General features: G+C 41.4%; 2 protein-coding genes across 4 annotated transcripts; both read left to right on the top strand.

The window, feature by feature from the left end:
* Positions 1 to 12,804, top strand: LOC128756375 (uncharacterized). 3 transcript variants are annotated; one of them, XM_053860846.1, is made up of 21 exons: positions 1 to 70; positions 2,879 to 4,129; positions 4,606 to 4,649; positions 4,717 to 4,869; positions 4,936 to 5,058; positions 5,624 to 5,662; positions 5,756 to 5,881; positions 6,495 to 6,606; positions 6,746 to 6,838; positions 6,950 to 6,984; positions 7,152 to 7,322; positions 7,419 to 7,535; positions 8,327 to 8,365; positions 8,438 to 8,587; positions 8,668 to 8,753; positions 8,862 to 8,885; positions 10,151 to 10,316; positions 10,543 to 10,798; positions 11,097 to 11,213; positions 11,285 to 11,403; positions 11,646 to 12,803. In XM_053860846.1, exons 2-21 carry the CDS (start codon positions 3,031 to 3,033, stop codon positions 11,712 to 11,714), a joined length of 3,138 nt encoding a protein of 1,045 aa, XP_053716821.1. In that variant the 5' UTR covers positions 1 to 70; positions 2,879 to 3,030; the 3' UTR covers positions 11,715 to 12,803. The 3 variants fall into 3 exon arrangements, with proteins under 3 accessions (XP_053716821.1, XP_053716817.1, XP_053716818.1); XM_053860842.1 differs by having other exon boundaries at positions 4,717 to 5,058; positions 11,646 to 12,804; XM_053860843.1 differs by having other exon boundaries at positions 4,717 to 5,058; positions 10,151 to 10,304; positions 11,646 to 12,802.
* A 232-nt stretch (positions 12,805 to 13,036) lies between these two features.
* Positions 13,037 to 19,827, top strand: LOC128756374 (zinc finger protein 638-like). The gene is made up of 8 exons (XM_053860841.1): positions 13,037 to 13,118; positions 13,407 to 15,158; positions 15,759 to 15,820; positions 16,001 to 16,479; positions 16,566 to 16,708; positions 17,051 to 17,073; positions 17,556 to 17,737; positions 18,196 to 19,827. Exons 2-8 carry the CDS (start codon positions 13,557 to 13,559, stop codon positions 19,122 to 19,124), a joined length of 3,420 nt encoding a protein of 1,139 aa, XP_053716816.1. The 5' UTR covers positions 13,037 to 13,118; positions 13,407 to 13,556; the 3' UTR covers positions 19,125 to 19,827.
* The last annotated feature ends 41 nt before the right edge of the window (positions 19,828 to 19,868 follow it).

The following is a 19,868-nucleotide window of genomic DNA, read 5'->3' as shown; positions in this document are numbered from 1 at the left end:
TCTTGAGGACGAGGAAGATGTTTTGCGTTGCTCCTGAAAAGTTTGGCTCGAGCTCTAACTGCGACATGAGGTATGTTCAACACAACTAATGTTAGAAATCAAACGTTGAGCTTCAGGATAACGCCGTTCGTTTCTTGTGTGAATCTGTTTTACGTAATTCTTGAGTTTCATTTCCCGAAATATAGGAAGCCACTAGTTTATGTACCAGAAACGCCCCTTCCTTAGTTCTCTAAAACTGTTAGCGTCTTTTTATTTTCAATTGTATGGGTTTATATTTAAATGTATTGTGGTTAAATCAAATGTTTGGTGGTTAATAGTGCTAAGAAACATGCTGTATCAGCAATCTATATTGTTCGTCATTGCTCTTGTCACATGCCTTTTTCTCATTTTGCTTCTCTCAAGAAAGCCTGAGCAGGGAGTGTATCTCTTGTGACAATCTAGTTTCAACCTTGAAGGTTCCATCCAGTGGTCTGGGGCGGTGAATGTGTGTCACCAGATGTTTTTGGAATTGATGTCTACTGTGCCATCATTTATGATGAGCGAGGCTTGAACCACATATGGGTGATGCTTTAGATTAGAATCACTAAAATAACAGTCAATTCAGCCGATTGTAGTGTGCTCACTAAACGACAGTGTTAAGTGAAATGTAGTTTATCACTCGAGTTTTTGCTTTGAGCCTTTCCAGTGACATGAAGTCAGTAAACATTAAAGTATCACTGCCCAACTTTTCTTGGAAGAGATGCTGATAGTAATAGTTTACTGGGGTCCCAGAAGCACACCACTATTTCATTTTCTTTTTTTTTTTTTTTACTTTCCCCTACCTTAAGAGCTACCCCTAACAGATTGTCCTATTACCCTGATTCAGTGTTGGGCGAAGCTGCCTTTGGTTGTGAATTCACCTCAATGTGACGTACCTTTCTTCCGCAACTCATTTGTGTCCTCTAGGACTAAATAAGCCTTTTCTCCCAATGTTTGCTATTGTGTCTGTGATGGTTGACCTCTAAGTTCTCAGTATAGAACTCACTGCCTGAAACAAGGCCTGAGTCTCTTACTTTCTAAAGAAACCGTTTGTTACTTTGAATTTATGACTCCAGCAGTTATTTCCTTTTTTCTAACAGTTCAAAACAGATCAAATGTATACATCAAGAGAATAAATAACATTTCCTGCATTTGTGTTAAAAGGTGTTTCACCTCATGCCCAGCAGTCTTAAGTCCTGAATTCCCCTGAGACATCACCTTTCAGCGTCTTAAAATGCTGACCTAATCTCCCTTGTCAGGCAGATTAACATCTGAAGAAATCATCTGCCCCTTATGTTTCACCACACCTGGACAGTGTCCTGATGACACTGGACCACCTCCTTCTCTACTGCTCTGGCTGTGGTCAGCTGGAGCACTCAAACACAATGGCCTGGTGTTATTCACACCCCGACAGTGTGCCTATTTCAACTCCATCCTGGCTTATTGAAACTGAGAAAGCCTTCTGGACAGAAGATGGAATGATTTCTTAGACAAATTTCTTCAAGTTCTAGTTGCCATGACCAGACTGGGGGTCGACCAATTTGCTTTTTTTTTTTCGAGCTGATGCTGATATTGATGTTGGGTAGCTTAGGAAAGCCAGTAACCCATATTAGGTAAATATTCTAGGCTGATATTTGTCAATTAGATTTGTTTGGTATTAAGAAAATTACATTGTGGAGTTATTAATTTCTTTACAAATCTTCCTTGAGAAAAATAGGCACTACTAACTTGATTAGAAAAATCTAACTAACTTGCCAAAACGGCTCAATAACCCTTACGAACAAAGCAGTGATGCAGTCAGTGGCCTAGCCAACAGTTTCAGGGTGAAGTAGAAATGATTCTATCATTGATGGAAACATGAATTAACAATAAGGATGCTCCGATCAGGGTTTTTGCTGCCGATCACCACCAGTTAAAAAAGTAGAAAAATGAAACCTTGCAGAATGCATCAACTATTATGTGTACTGAAAAAAAAATTTAATTGATATAAGATGTTGCAGTTTGGTGAGTCTTTAGAGACTTTGCTATGTCCGTCAAATATTAACATACTGGCCGCTTGTAGCCGGACTCCGAGACAGAGAGGACTGCATTTATGAAAGTTTCCACTGCGGACAACGTTTCAGATTCAGGTGGCTGACGAACGCTGCACCCGACTCTAAAACAGCGACAGATCCAGTCTTTTCCATCTCTGCATAAACGACACATGAAAAAGGTTGCTCATCTAGCTCGGTGAATTTAATGATTATTTCTTGGGCAATTAGCTTAGCATTCCAAATGTCACGCTTAGACAGGCGGGTGTTGCTAAGCATCAGCTGCGCTAACAGCTTGCTGCTGAGGTCTGCTGAGTCTCACTTTCAGGAGGCCGAAAAACTCTGTGCTCCATCAAGTGCTGGAGCTTTGAATCACAGCAGACATGCTGCTGCTGAGCGAGCAGCGAGTAGGGAGGAGTGGACACGTCACACCCAGCACCAGCTGTCACACGTGATGGGTTGTTGTGATCGACAGTGACAGGTAGTGATCGCCATTCACCGGTCACACTGAAATTGGCATCGGGGCATCGGAGCAAAAGAGTTGTACTTTGCCAAAGGCAGTAATGAGCAGCAGGCTATATTTTTAACACAAGGGGCCCAATTTGACAAAAATAGGGAGCGACCATTATAATAGTGGCCGATAGCATTGTGGACCAAAAAGTGAAAAAGGGCCCAAAAACGGCCGATATCAGTCAACCTCTAATCCAGACCCTCTTGTCGCACAACCACCCATATGACTGAGCTCCCTCACTAACGGATATGTTCAAATGTGTGCTCTTTGAAGCCATTAATACAGTCTTAATCCTTAATCATTCTTCTTTATCTTGCAGCTGACTTTCATTTGGAACCCAAGAAGCTCCCTCATTGCAGGGACACTCTAGATCTGTTTCCAGTTCAAGTTTGACCTGTCCAACTGTGTCCTCCAGTCCCCTTCACCACTTTGTCAGTGCATCATTTTGAGCTGTAGCAGGCAGGGAAAGCCATGTCACAATCTTCTAAGAACCCCTATGTCTGGTTGAACCCAAACAGAGAACCTTATTGTCAGCCCACGAGCCAGTCCCATCAGCTGTTGGGACCTGGTTCCAATCACGGTCGTTCTATGGGACTGTCAGTGACTTTTGGTGTTTCTGGAGGATTGATTCAGTCGAGGGAGCCTCGTATAACGTGCCCTCAAGAGCAACTTCACTGTGTCAATTTATCGAACATAGGGAGCCAAATAGAAAAGGATGACAAAAGTTCTTTGGAAGGTCTGATAGCACTTACTCGTAAAGACGTTGTTGATGATGGACTAGAGGGTAAATGGGTTGGCCTGGGTGAGGCCCACCAGACTGAAGTTAAGATAAAACTTGAAGAAGAAGCGCAAACTATAATGGACGCTGTTGAAAGCGCTCACGATCCTGAGCTGCGCATTAAGGTGGAGAAAACAGAAGATGCGGAAGAGGTTGTGTCGTCTTTCTGTGAGTGGACTGTAGATTCTAAATCTTCTCTGAGTGGTCTTCGAGAAGACAAAAGTCTGTTGGGGCCGGAGCAGATCACCCAAAAAGTTTTCAGCTCAAGTTCAAATATTCCAGTGCAGATATCCATTAGATCAGAAGCTGCAACACATTCAAGAGAATATCCTGGCCACACTGCCAGACCTCAAGTACCTTTGGCAGCATCTCACAGCATGATGCGGCCAACCTGGTTTCCAGCACCGAGACGATTTCCTCGACTTCCCCCCCCTTTCCCAAAACCAAGACACTTTCGTGCCTGGCATCAACAATCTGCTCCCTGGGCCTTTGTGCGTCCAGTAAATCGGTACACCACTTTTCCTGTGGTGAGAACGGCCTCAAACATTGAAAGACCAAAACTGAAACAGACGGCAGAGTGTAAGACAACTGAGAATAAGACAACACAGAATAACACAATGGTGAGTGAGGCAACAGAGAAGATCTTGATGGAGAAGAAGAAGACAGAGGAGAACATGACCAAGAAGAAGAAGAAGAAGAAGAAGAAGATGGAGAACACAGAAGAGGCAGTCTCATCAGAATTGCAGACTGTATGGCAGATGACCAAGATAAAGCAGTTTGGACAAAAACTTGGTACATATCTCAATTGTACACATTTTGTGTCATGCTTACATTATACGCAAGAGTTCCAACCACCTCTGGTTAGAAATTATAGCCAGGGTTAAAAACAGGTTTGGTGACTTCAGTTCTGATTGTAACTTAGTGACATTTGTCTTGGTGCCATATCTGTTATTTTGGAAACTAAATGACTGGAAAATGGATAAACACTGTGTTCTCGCTCATGAGTACATGTCAAGGTGGTGCTTCAGCTAGCTAACATTGTGGATAACTTTGAAAACATGGATAAGCATAACAGGGCCCCATTATCATAAAATCTTAATATCATTCACTGAATAATAGATATGCAGTCAGAGTTTTGGGACTTGACCTCCTAACTTCAACAGAAGCTACAACAACAGAGCACTTTCCTAGTTGGTGGGATCCTCGCTGACCATGGCTATAAAGCCGATTCTGAAATAAAAATAATTTCTTCCTTTTTTTTTTTTTAGGTCCCCTGTGTCTAAAAAGGAAGAAGACAAAGACCCTGAATCATGTATTTGAGCCTCAACCTTTGATATACTCATGTATTAATTATAATAACTATAATATATTCTCTGCAGTTTCTTAAACTTGGTGTGAGCAATCTTCTCATTGACCAACTTCCTCGATGTAAACCGGACGATGAACTCATGAGTTACTTGCACAGTACGCTTCAGGCATACTTGCCACCAGAATGGCTCCTTGAGTTCTATTACATCATGGAAGTTGGCGTGGTAAGTGCCCAAGTGACAGTCTCTGACAGATTGCTACAGGTTTATTTTCCCTTTGCTGCCTTTCAGGCCATTGTGGCTTTGCCACCTGGGAAGTTTGCTCGTGACATTCTGCAGTGTTCTGACATGAAAGCTTATCAAGGAAAGACCTTTCCCATGAGAGTCTTGAAAGAAAACCTCGGAAGTTCACCGGTAAGAGAAGCTTTTTAAGATGACTGTATGTGTACATTTTTACAAACACTTTTGTCTTTTCTACTCATTTTAGGATGTTATGTCCTTAGGATTATACTCACAACCCATTATGTCAACATGCATTTTAAAAACAAAGTAAAAAAACTGTGCTTCATTTTTGTTGATGCATGGTGCGAGGAATTACTGCCTCTATTCTATTTGAAGAAGAGTCCATGTGTCTTGGAGAGTTTCTTCCACTCCTCTTTGCTGTCAAGGCCCATCAGAATCAGTGTGAAGCATTGGTGCACAGCCATTTTCTGTAGTTCGTTTTGTTCACTCCCTCTATCCTAATGAGTATTGCTACTTCCACCATACTTCACTGTTTGCACGTGACATTCATGCCGAAGAGCACTCCTAGTGTTTCCATTGAGGTGAACTGCCAGGTCCTTTTACAAAGGGCCTGTTTCCATGTCCGCTTCCCCGTCAACATATTACATGAAATTATTAATGGAATTTAGCTTGTAAATTCTCTTCTGGATATGTGTACGTATGCATTTGTTCATATTGTTTACACCCCTTCTTGCAGCTGATGTTTTTCAGAGGGATGATGGAGATCATTGACAAGGTATGTCAATGACCTTACTTCAATAAACTGAATTATTTTGTTCTCATAACATGGGTCACCATTCTTTTTCCATTGAATGTTGTGATTGTGTAGGCTGCAGCAATCAATGGCGGAAAAACGGTCTTCTTTAAAACCATTACAGAAGAGGAAGTCGCTGAACTCAAAAACACCTTCAGGAACAGACAGGCTGTCCAATACTTCATGCCACTCCATGGCAAGGTACAGGCTCCACTGACTCTTACTGATGCCATGGTGGGTGGGGCGTTACGCAGCTGGTCCTTCAGTGGAGACACATAGACCATTATTTGAACAGCGTTCCTCAGTATCTTTTTCATGTACATGGGTGATAGTCACAAGTCACTGCAGTACAAAGATAATTTTTTACAAAATTGTCAAACTGACATTCAAAAACTGCTGGCCACCATAAAGCGGTATGTGTTTCATGGCCATTCTATGAATACGAGTTACTAGTTACGGGAAATGACACTGGTTGTACGAATATCTGTGATACCATCTAACTGTACTGCCCACCTGAGACACTTTCTTTGAATCAATTTTACTTACGACTGGGATCCGTTCCGACCAACCGGTCGCAAGTCAGCAAGACGTCAGTCGAATGCCATTCAAAGTAGCTGATGCAAGGGTTATAGTTATTACTATATTGTAGTAATACTCCTGATGGAGCGTTCATTGGTCCTTCTGAACAAATAGCACATATCTGATATGTTGGATTCAAATATTCTATCAAGTAGTCAGCCGGTTGTCTTTTGCTTCGATTCCTCACTGTGTGGTTTTCTCTGTTAACTCTATTAATCTTGGTCTCTGTTGGAAGCTTTTCATAGAGTTTTCAACACTTGAGGATGCAGATCAGTTTGGGTTACAACTGAGCCAGAGAAATCTGCAAGTGGGAAAAGCAATCTACAGACTTGGATTTACAAGCTGTGGTGAGTGTGATTTGCATGAGCCACTATTCAATGATAAATATTTATACCTATTTGTGCTATTACTTTCCATAATCAACAGCTAAAGCCTCTCTGTAAACATTTTCTGTGAATGGTCCTGATACTCATTGATTCAATGCAGGTGTGATGGAGTGCAGCGATTCACCATTTTGGGTCACAATTCCCATGCACCCTTTCCTGTTCCCCACTGTGACGTCTTCTTTTGTTATACCAGGTAATGGATATTGACATAGTCCTTACCTTAAATAATAAACATACCTTTTGTTGGTCTGAAAAACTTTTGATTTGATTTATTATTGATATTTTTTAAATGAATGTCCTCTAGAGCATAAGACAGTCAGAAGCATGGCTGATATTGAGGTGAGTGCCACTCTTACAACACCCTGATATAGTTAGACTTCAGTTTCCAAAACATTTTGACTTCCGCGTTTTTCACAATGGAACTCCATATTTGTTAATTCAGCCAGACAAAAAAATGGCATCTTATGAGTTGTATCTCCACCAATAAAATTTCACGTCTCTTATAGGCTGTGGTTTCCAGGGGTGATTGTGGCAAATTCAGGACTGTCATGTTCACCAATCTGCCACAAGAATGTAACGCCCACTGTGCCATTAAAAAGGTGGTTCAGTTCCATCTTACAAAGGTGACACCTCAGTTTGACAACTACTGCATCATCGTTCTTCCACTACAGAGACGGGTAAAAGAAACCCACCCTGTCCTTTAATGTAGTCAACGCTGTATCCTCATTTTTGGTTTGGTTTTATGATTTCCTTTATTCTCTCCTCCACTGTAGGCCTTTGTTCACTTTGAGGATTGGGAGTCCTGCTCCAGCTGTCTCAGGGACTTCATTCAAAATCCAAAATTTTGCCTTCACCTTGTGACACAGTCCATGTGTCCACAGTTTGATGAGGTAATAAAACAAATTTGTGGCATCATTTTTGTTTTTAAATTTTTTAAATTAAAATTGTGACATCATTATCCAGAGAAGAAATGTGGTAATAAACATCAGAAGATGTGAAAAGGAGTTTGGGGGAACACACATTATATATACTAAATTATTGTATACTCAATCTTTGCTTTTTTGCATTTGATAATCAGTAATAAGTGGTGTTGTTTACCGTGAACTTTTGATGACCATTCCTGGGTTTAATATAATCCAATTTACTAAGATACCAATCTATGAACTAGAAAAGTACTCAGAGAGCGCAACCCTCCACCAAGCAGCTTCAACCCACCCACACACAATCTTCGTTGAGTTGACTCATTATTCTGAATGTGGATTTGTGAAACGTGACAAGCATCCCTGGATGAAATCACAGAACGCAGAAGAGCTTTTCTATACTGCCCTCTCCTGACCTCTATTGACCTACCTGTTAGCATATATATTTTTTTCCATAATAACTGTTTTTGCTGTTAAGTGGTGAGATGCAGCTAGTGGGAATTGGGTTTGAATTGTTCTCTTTTCATCAAGCCATTGTGCCAGCACACTGTCCTGATAATTTGAGTCAAAACGTCGCTGTGAGAAGACATTTGAGTTCTTCACGCTCTTTGTTGCGCGCTCCCTCACGCTCAGCTCACTCGGTAGCAACAGTGTGCTATAATCTGTGCAGGATCTAGAGCTGCATATATTACATGCCAAAGTCAACGCGTGTCTCTCTCTACACACCTGTCTAATCATTTGAACCTGCATCCACCACACAGGACACAATGTACCAGTCTCTGATGGCGCTCAGCAACACTGTAAGTACTTCTTCTTCAGTTTCATGAACATAAATCATCTTCTCGTCATGATAGATTTTTTTGTCTTTCTAGCCCGTTCATGACCCTCACTCTCTGTCTGAGCGTTTGCTTGTGGTGAGCGTCGATGTTGATATTGTCTTCAAGGAAAAAGACATCCATGAAGTGGTGGATAAAGTGACATCAGTGAGGCCCTTTGCCAGCTTCTTACCGCTTGGCAACCGGGTATAAAAAAAAAAAAAAAAAAAAAAGCAAGCTTTCATTGATGATGTTTACAATCTAACGGACTCCTGTTTTTTCTATAGATATGCATTGAGATGGTGAACTCTGATGACGCCATTCAACTTGTTGAAAATTACCGGACAATGTCTTTCCCACCAAAATATGCAATGTTGGTTTCCGTCTTTAATTGAAAACACTAATGCAGAATAGTTATCATTTATTCAGAAACTGTTTGATGTTGTAAATGTAACTACTGTATTTTTGTGTTTGGTTCCAGGTGGCCGATTACCAACTTTGAAAGGTGAGTAGTGGTTTGGTCTCCACTGGAATTTTAGAGGTGAGACTTACAATATGCGTGGCTGCAGTTCTTACCCCAGACTTGCCCCAAACACCACGCGTGACACCACTATGAAATAGAATGAATGTACAACTCACCCATTCAGTGCCAGTGAAAGTCATGGTCTTCAGACTTGGATCATCAAAATGATCAAGACGATTAAAGTTTTTTTTGGTCTGCGTTGTTGTGACCTAAACTGGTGTCATGTATTCCGTGAATGATTCATCGTTGTTCGTCATGCAGTCCATTTAATTCAATGGAGAGACAAGATAGTCTGCATTGTCACTCACAGTCACAGACCTCACTGTCTATTATCAAGTCCCCCAAATAAACATATTATGGGTCCGTGATAAATCAGCATAAATGTAAATTGAAAGTTTTCTCTGTTGTGATGAATCCAGTTAAACACGAAATCACTCTATATTGTGTCGCTTCAATTGCTTTGGTCTCCTTAAATGTTTCATCAATATTGCTGCTTTGCAATTCTGAACTGATGCTGCATCCCTCACACAAATTTGTCAATCCTTGGAGAAAAGGGGAAAGTACTGTACTACCTTTCTTGCCTCTTCAAGCCCTGATCTTAACCAATTTCAAATCGAGTTACTTTACTGATGAACTTGTCTTAAAATATTTGCCTCTGCTCAACCACTTACCTCGGTTGCTCAGCTGTGGGTGAGATGACGTCTCAGCTATTTACCTCACATCTTTATCCCGCACTCAACGTGAGATGACGCTTTCGTGGCCAAATGAAATAGCCATTCAGAGGAAGGCATGTGCCAATCCTCATGCAGACAGCTGTGCAGCTGCAGGATCATGGCAGTGAAAACAGTTAGAGCCCAACACTATTCATTTAAGTAAATCTGTCTGTCAATAAAATCAGATGTTTGTCAGTCTAATAAAGGCGAAAACACGTGAGTTATCAAACTCCCACACATAGTGAGTCCTGTGCTTCTCCCCAGCACCAATCTCCTGCTGCTCCGCACGTAAGTGTTCTGGGAATTTGTGTAGTTGATTTTGTGTGACGTCATCCACCCTAACAGCGATCAGACCCTTCACTGCTCCGCATCTGTCATGTTTGTGTGAAGTCGTGCTGTACACCTAGTTTGCAAGGTGAGGCGAGAAGCTCACCCCCCGCAGAGCTTTCTGGGATGAGGTGCAGCAGGCGGGATCGAGTCTCTTATGATTCATGTGCAGATTACTAACCGGGTTTTTCTGTGATCACATTTCAGCTGTCAGGACATGGCAAAACGAATGAAAGGGCTCCGGAGTGAAGCTCATGAAGTGGAACCTGCTCGCGCTGATGTTATGGCTCCTGTGAACACACCAGCAGGAGCTGCAGAGTCTCCCATCCTTGAAGTACAAGAGTTGGAGTTAGACATTGATGTAAATTCACAGGTTCTGTTGTTAAGTTTCAATGATTTTGTTGATTCTTTCAAAAGAAAAAATCCATCTTGCTCATAAAAAAGTAACAATGATTTAATGTATTTTATGGTTTAAGAGTGCAGAGGCTCTTTTTCTGTTAAAATATAATTTTCATTCGGTCAAATCTATAAAATTGAAATTTATTTTGTATGAGTGTATGAGTTTTGTACATGTGGGTGAGAGTTCTGTTGTTTTACAGGGAGAGGAGGTGGAGTATCAGATGATTGATTCAGTGGCTGGCGAGACATCTGTTACAACAATGAGGCAAAGTAGCAGTAACTGGGACTCAAATGCTTCAAGCATCTCTGCTCCTGATACCAAAGAGGAGTCAGTAAATGTAGAACATAAGGAGCTACTTCTGTTGATAGATGAGGGGGACAAGGACCCAGCCCACGACGGCGGCATTGAAATCTCAGGAAGTGCTCGGACTCGTGTCATGAAAAGAAGCCCTGTGTGTAAGTGAAAATCCCACTGATCACTACTGTTTCTTCAAGTGTGACGCTTGTTGCTCCTGTGTGGTGTCAGACAGCACCATGTCTTGTCTGAATTACTACAGCTCTATCTAGAGCATAGCACCTGGTGTCACTTTAATTATGTAAAAAAATGTGATTATTATTATGATATCAGTCATTTTCCTTTCTTTTCTACCTTATTTTTAATATAAATATTGAATGTGTTTTCCAATTGCTATTATTTTCGCTAGTCCTTGTGTCACATGTGATGGTTGTTTTTATTATTTGTTTGTATTTGTAGTGTTCGAAAAGCGAAAATCTGAGATGGCTGGACCTCAAGCAAAGAGGTCTTGTCCTCCACCTCCTTGTGACACTGCAGCCTTCAGACTTCCTGCATTTACACCAAACAACCCACTTGGTATTCAGTCCTCCTTAGTATAACAGATGATTTATAATTTCAGCTGCTAACACTGTTCTTCATATTTTCAGGTCAAGAGTTCATCCACCTCCGGTCAGGTTTCTCTTGCAGTCTTTGCTCTGTGTTTGTCCTGAGCAAAAGCACAGTGGAGGAACACTGCTGCAGCCAGATGCATCATGCTAATCTCAAGGTACCACAATAAATATTTACAAGATAACAGAACAGATATACAACCTGTAACTATTAATCTCATTTTGATATGTTCACTGGCTTTTAAAACTGACAGTATGTGTATATATTCACACCATCAAATGTGCATTTATTTATTATTTATATTTGTTTGTTACCTGAGGGAGCAGATTTGACTCATGTGAAACCCCTTTCTCTCTCTCTCTTCTGACATTCTTCATGCTTCTTTTCATGTCCCCACAGAATTACTACCTGAAGCTCCAACACATGAATGAAGAAGAGGACCGTCTCGCTTGTCCATCCACCCGCTGATGGCCTTTATTTCTGAGGGATGTCTAACTGCGGTGCAGTCTTCTCACACAGTGCAACACATTTGTCTTTGTTATTGAATCTGCTCTACAACGTCAGCCACTCTTTCTCAAGTCACAGCTGTTTTCGTTATGAACTTATGCGGTCCAGTACTGCATTAGAATTGTGTTCAGCCATGTTGATTATTGAATTTATTTTTGCCGAACAGTGGTAAATAGCTGTACTGTTCTCCTCAAAACCCTGTTGTTGTGTTACTTCACCTTGGTTTTATTTCAAGAATTTTGAGGCTGTTGTTTTTCAGACTGTTCATTAGTGTGTTGCTTCTGTAAGGTTGGCTGAATATATTCTTTCTCTCCCCAAAATGTCAAAATAAAAATGATAATGTGTCCTGCTTTCCTGTCAAAACAGTTCAGAAATTGACTTTCAATGAAGCTTAGTTTTTTCAAGGTTCTGTGTTTGATTGTGTTGTTTAGTACTATTTGAACCAAGAACCTTTTTAAAGGTTAAAGAACCTTGTTCTGCACCGTGGAAGACAAGCAGTCAGTTCGTCGAATGGGCTTGGTTCTTCCATATGAGCCATTCCCTGAAACTGGCCTAAAGAGACAATTGTGATATGTAGGCAGTTGTTTGTTTTGACACAGTGGACGTCAGTGAGCTGCAAGATGAGAAGCTTCACAACACTCACTGTTTTATCCTGCAAGACTTTTAACCAGACTTTTTTTTATGTTCACTTTGGGGGTTATTTCCAACAAAACTTTGTAAGTCATCTTTATTAGCTGGAGTCACATATCTGATAAGTATCTGAAGTTAAGTTAGCACTATATTAACAACAGTCAAATGGCAAGAACCTTTTTAAATGATGTTACTGAGTTACTATGTTTTTGACTCAATGTTATTGATAAAATTTTCAGGAAATTTGTGAAATGGAAACAAATTTTGGTTGTGATCTGGATCATTAATTTTTTATGTTAAACATTCCTCAACATTGGGGGATAGGGCCACTGCTGGCACTTGTGCCAGAATAGTGTTTAAATTAATGTTGGGGTGGCTTGAATCAGAATCAAATGTATTGCCATGGTCAGTGGGGATCCCACCAACTAGGAAAGTGTTTTGGAATAAAATAAAATAAAATAAAATAAAACAACAAAGGCGTGCTTTCCTTGTTACTTCACGTTTGTCCTGAATTGCTGATGTGCCGCCAGGAGCGAACCCGGACTTGCGTCCATGGCGTCCAACGATGATCGTTTTTATGCACCGTGGTTTTCTTGATTGTACCAGCAGCACCGCGCCGCACGATGGCGCTGTTATATGTTGGTCACAAATAGCGTCGCGAAGAAGAGTTCGACTGGTCCCGAAGAGTACCTTGATGTCGCGACAGGAAAAAGCCGCGATAAACTTATAATTGAGGTGAGGGTCCTGCTGCTCAAATCAGAAACCCTATGCGAAGCTCCACAATTATGTCACGCACATTTTGTATCGACGTAATGCACTCTTGTTGCCTGCTAATAGTGGACGGGGACCATAAAAGTTGGACGTTCGAATTGTACAAGGCAGTGTTATCTGGAAAATGCTTTTTTGTCACCTCTCATTCGTCCTCATTTTGGCGTTAATACGGCACTTATTCTTTTGCAATGACAGTAGGTTGGTTGCATTTTTGTGTCTTAGTTTATTATGTCTTTGTTTATCCTCCTACAGAGTGTCGTTTGAAAGCCAAGACGCCCATCTGAAGATGGCTTGAATAGAATGTATGATAGTTATTTTGCGCCTCAAATTGCCCCGTCTTGCCTGCTGCTATCTCCAAGTCCTACTTTGAATACTTACTTAATCTGTTAAGACTAGAACACTATGTCTCAACATTTAAACAGCCCTCTGGAGGATGATAATCCTCCAGAAAGACAGTCTCAGCCACAGTTTGCAGAAATTGGACTTGGACCCAGTCGTTCAGTGAGAATTCCTATTACTCCTGGAGTTTCTGGAGGATTTATTCAATCTGGGGATCTTGCGAACTGTGGGCTTGAAGATTTTCCAGCTGCATTTAAAAAGGATGCCACTATGTCTGACGCGTGTGTCAACAAAGAATGGAACAAAGTGGAATTAAAACCTCAAGGATCGGGAATGTACCAGTCCACGGACACAGGCGATCGCTGGAGCGAGTTGCTTCCCTCACATGCTGAGACAAGTAACACAAATAGCAGTGGTGTATTGCCTCACCAGTGTGATACATCAGAAGATGAGTTTATTAGACAATACTGGTCATCAGAATCATTTCGGCCTGTAAATGTCCAGGGTTCCAAATTTAATGTAGTCAGTGACAGAGATCTCAATGCACCCTGGTATAGAGATGAGTCTCCAGAGGTAGAATGTTGTGCACCTTCCCACTTGCCAAGTCGTCCTAAATTTACTGCTCAAGCAGCTGAAAAAATTCTTCAGCACTTTGGACTTGAAAAGGAGGATATGGTGCATCTCAAGTTTTTTCCGAAAGAGCAATTGAAGCTTTCCAATTTGCCCAATGTCATGCGGCAAATACGTGAAGAAAAAGACAAGAGAATGATGGTGACATATCCGTCCAAGTTTTCTTCTGCTCCTTCAACTACATCTTCTTTAGAGGGTTCGAGTGCACCTCGCCTCAAAGGCATGAATAATGAAGAAACATCCTCTCCTCCACCCAGTAAAATGTTTGACTATGGACAGCAATGCAAATACGATGGCCCGGGTGAGGATTGTGAGACTGATGTTGGAATAAGTGAAGGAGATCATAAACCTTGGATGGCCAGCGTTGAAAGAGGTCATGGTCACAAGCTGCTGAACAATGTTTCAGATTTAACATGTCTGAAATCAAAATCTTCCTCTTCTGGATCAGATGATCCTCTGGCACCTATAATACCCTTTCTATCATCAAACACCAAACCCAAGAAGTTTGGTGGTGTTCTCAGTGATAGTAAAAAAGAATGCGGTGAGAGAGAGCAGTTGCGTGTAAAAGGACAGGCTTCTCAGTTAAAGACTGAGCCAGTCGAGAGGCAGCAAGGGCAGCAACATTCCCTGAACCCACTGCAGCAGCCATCGCTTCAAAAACATCTGGAGACACAGCAGCCACAGAAAGAGACGGACCCGCATCTTCAGCAGAAACAAAAAAAACAATCGCAACACGGTAAGCTCGAGATAGCACCACAGCACCAGCGGAAATTGCAAAAAAAACAAGAGCTGCAACTGAAGACAGATGCTGAAGTTCCAAGCCACATCACTGTGTTGCGACCTCAGTTTGTGTCGAGTGTGTCAGCTCCCTCCCCTACATCACAGTCTGGCACTTGTGAGCTGCACACGTCGCCTGCAAAAGAAGACACAAAATGTTTGCCCACCACAGCCATGATGCAAGATTACTTGGCTTTTCTCCCCAGAGTCTTCCCTCATACATGTTCTCTGTGCACCAAACAATGTGCTACAGCGTCGGTGAGTATACTGTTTGTTTGTGAAAAGAATCTCTCTTTTGATTTTGATGACTATTTCAGGGACATTGGGAAATAAGGGTAGAGGAGTTTGATGATGGTAGTGTTGGGTAAATTGTATTATATTTACAAAGGTTAAGGAGCTTTACAAAGGCCCCATTTTTATTTTTAGGGGATACCTGGTCATGTGAAAAAGCATTGATATTCATATGACTCTGGTGACAAAATGCTTTACCACAGGTTTTCTCATTTGTGTCCCTCCTTTGTGTTACATACCGACTGTTTGAGCTCATTGTGCTTTATGAATTAACATAAATCTCATGGCTCCCATAGCCGTAGTGCATCCTTTGACTAAGAGAAGCTAGTGTGCCCAAACATGTCTCCATTTGCCTGTCCCGAACTGTGGTCCTTACAAGATGTTTCCACTGCAAATGTGTTGCCTATGATGCACTGACTGTGCTGCACACAAACACACAAAGGATGGATTCTGTTGATTCAGTTTATTATTTCCAACACGTTTCTTGACTAATAAATATAAAGTACAAGATGTTTGTCGACCACAGTAGTATGGAATCATGCCAAAATTGTTGTTTTTGATCATCAGGAGTGGTTTAACCATCAGCAAAGCAGCATTCACACAGCTTCCTGCAAAACTCTTTGTCAAAAGTAAGTGTGTGTGTATGTGTTTCTTTACTTGGCTGTAACCAAAAGCCACACATTATCTCTGGTATACGGTAGTTTAGCCATTGACATTGTGGTGTACAAGGGTCCTCACTTCACACCATTTATCCAGACATTGTGCCTGAAGGAACAACTGTTGTCATAATATCCTTGTTGTTTTTCTAGATACCCTGCATGGGATGGGAGACTTGCTGGTCCATACAGTTGCTTTTGCCAACCAATTGCATATCAAAGAAGAAGATCCTCACCGGACAGACACGTGGACAGGCAATGTTCTCCAAGGCGCAGCAGGGAAAGACGTTATTCACCCAGAAGAAGCAGGGACAGACGGTTTTCTCTGAGTAGAAGCCGGGAAAAGCGTTCGGCACCCACACGGGCCAGGGGTCGATCCCTATCAAGGCAGAGCAGGGAAGGAACTTCATCTCCAAGGCGGGGTCAGGAGAGGTTGTCCTCACCACGGCGGAGGGAATCTGCACGCGGACGAAGCCCTAATAAACGATCTCCACCGAGGAGAAGTCTTGAGAGACGATCGCTGTCAAGCAGTAGTGCTGAGTCAGTGCGAAGCCCTGATACAACATCTCCCATGATTGGAAGCAAGGACGAGAGTGTAGAAAGCCTGCTGAAGAAACTGCTAGAACAATCAGGTTTGGCTTTTCTCCACACTGAAGACCCTAATTTCCAATCTTGTTTGCGATTGCCTCAGACTAAATAACTTCTTTTCTTCTTTCAGCAGGTCATTTGATTTCCAGTGAATCGACCCTAAATGCTGTTGTCAAAACTCTGGCTCCAGTCTTGCTGGCTAAAATGGAAGAAATGAAGCCCGCTTCAGGCACTAAAGAATCTTCTTCTGCAGCTTCTGCTTTAAGAGCAAAGGTAACCACAGAAAAGCCTAGATCCTTTGATAGTAAGTGGTAAGTTACTGAGGGGCACTAACTGTGAGAAATATTCTATTGCGATAATGAAGTGTCATGTTGTACATTTTAAGTGAAACCACTGGTCTTTTCACAGCTGTATAACGCATTGTCTTCAGCTGAAGTGACACTTGGTTCAGTTCATAATGTTGACTCTCATGATTATGTAATGTCATCAATGCACCTGTTAAAATAAAGAAGTTAAAGTTGTTTTTGACACAGTAAATGTCAGTAAGATGCAAGATGAAACACTGTTTTATCCTACAAGACTTTTAACCAGACTTTTTTTTTTCTTGTTCAATAGGAGGTTATTTCCAGTGAAACTTTGTAAGTCGTCTTTATTTGATTTATTGATTGAATTCTAAATCAATGTATGATTTTGTGTGTTTGACTCCTTGCTTGATTAGCTGGAGCCACATATATCTGAAGTTAAGTTAGCACTTTATTAACAGTCAAACAGCATGTTAGCAGTTGCTAAAATTAAGGATCATAGCAAGTTACCCAACTGTTTAACCAATACTTGTTCAGCACCAACGTGATGCAGGTGAAGCAGTAGAGGTGACAGAGTCTGCTTAGTGTGCAGTGAGTCAGGTCTAGTCTTTCTTCTACTGTTCAGGTTGTCATATCTCACGTAAAGCTTTCAAAAGTGATGCCATATAAAAATGGCTGAGAAGGATGTATCAGTTTCTGACGTTCTTTTGAATAAATTACCTGTTATTTGGAAATGAGTCATTAAGAAAGCGAACAAGAAAATGTAACCAAATAAATCCTATGTGAATTACCTTGTGGTAACATGTTTGTTTTTACAGGACCACGTCAGAGAAATTGAGGAGCAACTTTGAAATGGATGTTAGGCCTGATGAACATCCTTCAGCTGCTGCAGACTTGCCGACTTCCGCAGGGGGAGAGAGACCAACAAGACAAAGTGCTTCTTTACAGTCCGTGTCAGGCGAAAGTCCATCAAACACTGATGGAGGAACAGCTCAAAGAGGTTTGTCTGTTATTAAGCCTGTAAAAGCATAGACCTTGAAGATCATTCTTTTGTGGTCTCATGAGGGACACACTCAAAGTGGTTAATCCAAGATGGTGTAGGAAGCTGTTCAAGAAAAACCCGCTAGTTTATAAGCAAAGATGTGCTGTTCCATTGTCACAAAATTTTTTTTTTTACTTCACTGCCACGACATTAATGTGCTCAACGGATGCTCCTTAGAAGTTAAATTCAAGTTGGGGAAAAATCCTTGATTCACAGATCAACATTCTCTGTTACTGCGTTAAGAATCTTGATGTTCTAACAGTAAATGTGAGTGTTATGAAAGAGATTATGACAGCGTCCCACAATAAATGTGCATTTTGTTATCACTGACTGGTTTATTCATGAGACTGTTGATCTTATGAGACACAATGTTCTCTGAAAACATGTTTGTGCTTCATCAATGTTCTTTTCTGAAGGTGCTATGGTTGCCACAAGTACTTCAACTTCAGTTACTGCATTGAATTTCAAGAGACCAGAAGACTGTGGATCTGGTGAGACAGCAGACATATCTTTGGAAGAAGGAACCACAGGTGACAGATCTGTTGAAGCAGTTGAGTCAGGTCCACTGAGACCATCTGAGATAGAAAAGAAGGATGATGGCAAACGGAGTCTTATTGTATATGATCTCAAGATGCATCATCCATCCCCAGTGTTAACAGTTGATGGGGTCCATGAGCCTCAAAGACAGTGGAATGCAGATGAGTTACAAGACATTTCTAAGACAGTTCTGCCCCCAGATGTTAATCCATGGTTGTTTGTTAAAACCTGGTCTACTATGTGCCTCGAGTACAGACCAACAGGCAGTGAAATGAAAATGTTGTTGAATATGATCACGACTCAGGGACATCGCTCAAAGTGGGATATATTTTGGAAGAAATCCGAGGATGCCCTTCTTCAGACATCAAACAGGCTTAAATCAGACGGTGCTGATGAAGGCTATCAGGAGTTGGTCAGAAGTGTTTGCCAGTTTGCTGAAGAGACTTGGCAGCATTGTAATAGTATGCAAGATTGCCTTGACATGAGACAAGGAAATCTCCCGGTTTGTAAATTTCTCGGCGATTTCAAGGCGGCGTATGAGGCTGTGTTTGAGCTCGGAGAGCTCGGAGTGGTGCCCATGTCCAAGTATGAAAAAGCTCTTGTGGCTAGTGCAATGCAGAGACTTGGATCTGAGGTAAGGAAAAAGATTGTGGCAAATACGGAGGGCTGGCAGAATCTGAACTGGCAACAGTTGTGTGAGCATGCAGCTCGATGGGACGTCCCGACAGGGAAGCTGCAGAGAACTGCGTCTAAGGTGGGAGGCAGGAAACGTAACAATGCGATGATGGAAAAAAGAGGCACCAGATAAGGAAGTATGTGGGATTTGATAGCTAGCACGACATTGCACAACAGATTGTACAATAAAGAGGAAGATGCCATAGCATTACCAGTATACTCATGTTTCCTATCACTTGAAAGAAGTACCGGTCTTTTCCTTGTTAAAGACGCCTCATACCTCAAACCATTGCACCCGATTTGATTCGTCTCTTTCATTTGATCCTCTAATGAGTGAAACCGTCCTGGTTTTATTTTGGCCTGGTTCTTGACTTGCTGACCCCCTATGAGCCTTTCAGGACACTCAGATCCTAGAGTGGGCCTGTGGTCATCTGAACGGAACCTGGACTTTGGAGCAGAGTGGCTGAATAGACCCAGATGCTAAAGAATAACTATTTTGAGAAAAAAAAAAAATTCTGCACTTGTTTTTTTATGTGGTCGTTCTTTTTGTTGTTGTTTTTTTAATTTTTTTTATATCCATATTCATGTCTGTGTGTACATACATGCAAATGCAAGTGAAAGTTTATTTGCTGTACAAGAAACATTCTAACATGCTATTTACATCTTTCCCCTGCTGAGTTGTGAATGTTCAACGCATACAACCTATTCAATCAAATTGTCACACTTCAGATTTTAGACACTAATGCTCCTAATTCAGTTCAACAGTGTTTTCATTTATCTGTACAAAACAATGCAGGTTCCTTTGGGAAGATGTGTTTGAATGTTGAATGTGTATATTAAATCGCCTATGAGTGTAAAAAAATACAAATATTTCCTA

Source organism: Synchiropus splendidus, chromosome 3 (assembly GCF_027744825.2).
Source record: "Synchiropus splendidus isolate RoL2022-P1 chromosome 3, RoL_Sspl_1.0, whole genome shotgun sequence".
Taxonomy (NCBI): Eukaryota; Metazoa; Chordata; class Actinopteri; order Syngnathiformes; family Callionymidae; genus Synchiropus; species Synchiropus splendidus.
The sequence above is the reverse complement of the archived record's forward strand: the minus strand, read 5'-3'. Positions and strand labels throughout refer to the sequence as shown.

Bases quoted from the DNA above. Each gene is read 5' to 3' on its own strand.
- LOC128756375 (XM_053860842.1), top strand. From the start codon at position 3,031: ATGTCACAATCTTCTAAGAACCCCTATGTCTGGTTGAACCCAAACAGA. The intron at 4,130-4,605 runs GTACATATCTCA...TTTTTTTTTTAG, and splicing joins GCAGTTTGGACAAAAACTTG to GTCCCCTGTGTCTAAAAAGG. The intron at 8,366-8,437 runs GTAAGTACTTCT...TTGTCTTTCTAG, and splicing joins TGATGGCGCTCAGCAACACT to CCCGTTCATGACCCTCACTC.
- LOC128756374 (XM_053860841.1), top strand. From the start codon at position 13,557: ATGTCTCAACATTTAAACAGCCCTCTGGAGGATGATAATCCTCCAGAA. The intron at 15,159-15,758 runs GTGAGTATACTG...TTTGATCATCAG, and splicing joins AACAATGTGCTACAGCGTCG to GAGTGGTTTAACCATCAGCA. The intron at 17,738-18,195 runs GTTTGTCTGTTA...TCTTTTCTGAAG, and splicing joins TGGAGGAACAGCTCAAAGAG to GTGCTATGGTTGCCACAAGT.